The sequence below is a fragment of the Cyprinodon variegatus genome, unplaced genomic scaffold (assembly GCF_000732505.1).
Source record: "Cyprinodon variegatus isolate N-32 unplaced genomic scaffold, C_variegatus-1.0 Scaffold3, whole genome shotgun sequence".
NCBI lineage: Eukaryota > Metazoa > Chordata > Actinopteri > Cyprinodontiformes > Cyprinodontidae > Cyprinodon > Cyprinodon variegatus.
The window spans coordinates 2,430,526-2,433,104 of record NW_015150456.1 but is presented as its reverse complement, the minus strand read 5'-3'; the positions used below and the strand labels follow the sequence as shown (position 1 = coordinate 2,433,104).

General features: G+C 38.0%; 1 protein-coding gene across 1 annotated transcript in view; it reads right to left on the bottom strand.

The window, feature by feature from the left end:
- The window catches only part of dnah7 (dynein, axonemal, heavy chain 7), a 129,979-nt gene that overhangs the window by 44,772 nt on the left and 82,628 nt on the right, over window positions 1–2,579 (bottom strand). Inside the window, exon 43 of the mRNA XM_015371242.1 lies at window positions 1,713–1,867. Coding sequence (XP_015226728.1) covers window positions 1,713–1,867 — 155 coding nt within the window. The remainder of the gene's footprint in view (window positions 1–1,712; window positions 1,868–2,579) is intronic.

The window sequence follows — 2,579 nt, the reverse complement described above, 5'->3', positions numbered from 1 at the left end:
ACTCCAGAGTGTTGTTCAGCATGGGGGTGAGTAGAAAATGAAGGCTAATCATGTTTTGGGTGTACTATTCCTTTAAGCCGCTGGGCGATGGAGGGACATCTAGCAGACTTCCAGTGTAATAATAATGAATGTCTTGCAATTAAGGATGTAAAGGCTATAATATCTTTTTGCATTGAATTTAATACCAATGAGGAATCAGTCAGTGGACAAGGCTGCTGATTAACTTTGAGAATAGCAGACATAACTGTGAAGTAGCCAGACCAAAAAGCAGCCAGGACAGGGTAAAAAAAATAACATATGACTAAGATGATACAGAGAATTCCGACACTTATCACATTTGTCTTCAATTTCTGGATAGATTTCACTGAGTCTGGACTTTGAAAAAAGTAGTGATATTTCTAAGGGAATTTTCAGGTAGTTTTAAGGCAGCCATGGATTCAATGGTTGAAACAGCTCTAAAAGTATCTTATTCTATCTTTCAGGAAGAATTAAAACCTTTCCGTTCCTTTAGACTGCGGAAACCAGCGCTAACCTTCTGGCGCCTGAACAGAAACTCTCTGTGGAGCGCGCGTGTGCATGACGAGGAGAATCACTGACACATAAAACATTACAAGTTACAAATGGCTGACTCCCCTACTATCACTGGTAATGTGATTTCACATTAAGTATGATAATGCTGTTCTCATGTTCACAACACTGGCCCTTCTATAATTGATGTTGTTCAGTAGGGAGGCGACTTTGCTCCCAGAGGCAACAGGAGCTGATAACCTTTTCCCCGACGAGATGCTTTAAGTCTTTTCTGAATCCATCAGAGCAAACGCAAATCAGTGATAAGTTGCACTTTGTGCTGCATGAGAAAGTTAATGAGTGCATAAGAGAAACTACAGTTCAGTCGCGCTAACAGAAAGGACAAAAGTGCATCGTTAGAGACTGCAACACAAACAGCAAAAAAAAAGGGTAGAAGTGTGAAATAAGAAAACAGGCCATCAGGGAAGAGACTGTAGCCTCCAGGGACAATTTTACACTCTGCAAGGACAAGCAACTGTGTGAGATGCTCTCACAGTCTGCTGGTGAGCAAAGAGATGGTGTCTGGCTGAGTCAGGTCATTATTTAGATGTCTTTTTAATGGTTCTATAACTCTCTGTGTTTCTAACTTTAAATATGTTGCCTCTCATGCACCCTCCAATCTAATCAGATGGATTTTTTTTTCTCTCCTAGTAGCTCGCTTTGCTGGGCTGCAGAGCTGAAACTGTTGAAATTTATTGTGAAACCAGCTGGTGGGTCATTAGGCCACATCTACTAAGGGGGTCTGTGAATTGAAAGCTTTTCTACTTCAGCGCTTCAGTGCAAGTAAACTTTAAAAAAAACAAAACAACACAATCTGCCCACACATTTCAATTTGGTTCCATTGCTGTTCAGGACATGCAAACGTACCAAATCCAACTGATTCCTCTGCAGTTTTTATGTGATTCTCTGCGGTTTTTAACACTTTCTGGGTGCAGGAGGCCTCAATCAAAGCTCATGCGAATGCCTCTCCCACTAAAGTGGTTATTTTAGTCCTCCCATGCAGAATACAGAACAAAACAGAGCAGTGATCCCTGATTGATCGCTGTGGTAAAGAGTGGCACCATGAGGCTTTAACTGGAACTGCAACAACATGGCTAAACATCAGACTGATAAAGCAGAGTGATCCCAGATGAAACATCTTTTACCTGGAGTTCCAAATTGGATGCAGTTTTCCAGACTTCGCACAAAGTCTGAGTCACTCAGTTTGATGATATGCAGGCTGTTGGCTTTCTCCATGTTTTTCACCCACTTGTTGGCCTGGCCTTGCGGGTCAATCATCAGGGGCCATCGCCTGGCATTCCTGCAAATCAACCAAAGTGTTGTGCTAGAATTTAATGACAGATCAAGTCAAATAGTGTCTAGTTACAAGTGAGAGAAAAGAACATGTAGAACAAAGTTTAGAAATATCTACAATTAAAGTTTTACATGTAAAACCTTGTATATTTTAATTTAAAATCTGCTTCCATATATTAGTTCTGCACTAATTTAGTTAGTCAAACAGCAAAAAGTGACCTCTGATGTGTTCAGTTCCAAAATGGGAAAAAATTACGTAATTATTAGATATGGTAAAAAGTGGATGAATGGATAGATATTAAAAAGTGCAAAAATAAAATAGCACTAAATGTCCCACTGAAAAATAAATGTATCATTTATTTATTTAACACATAATCAAATAATTAAAATTACCATTAAACAATTATCAATAATGTACAGAAGAGGATTAGGGCCACTGAAAAAAAAAAAAAGTTAACTGATTTTTCATTTTTATTTCAGTTTAACATGGGAAAAAAGTCGGAATTCTGACTTTTTTCTTGTCAGAATTCTGACTTTAATCTTAGAATTCTGATATTTTTCTCAGAATTCTAACTTTTTTCTCAGAATTCTGACTGAATTCTGACAATAAAAAAGTCAGAATTCTGACTGAATTCTGACAATAAAAAAGTCAGAATTCTGAGATTAAAGTCAGAATTCTGAGATTAAAGTCAGAATTCTGAGAAAAAAGTCAGAATTCT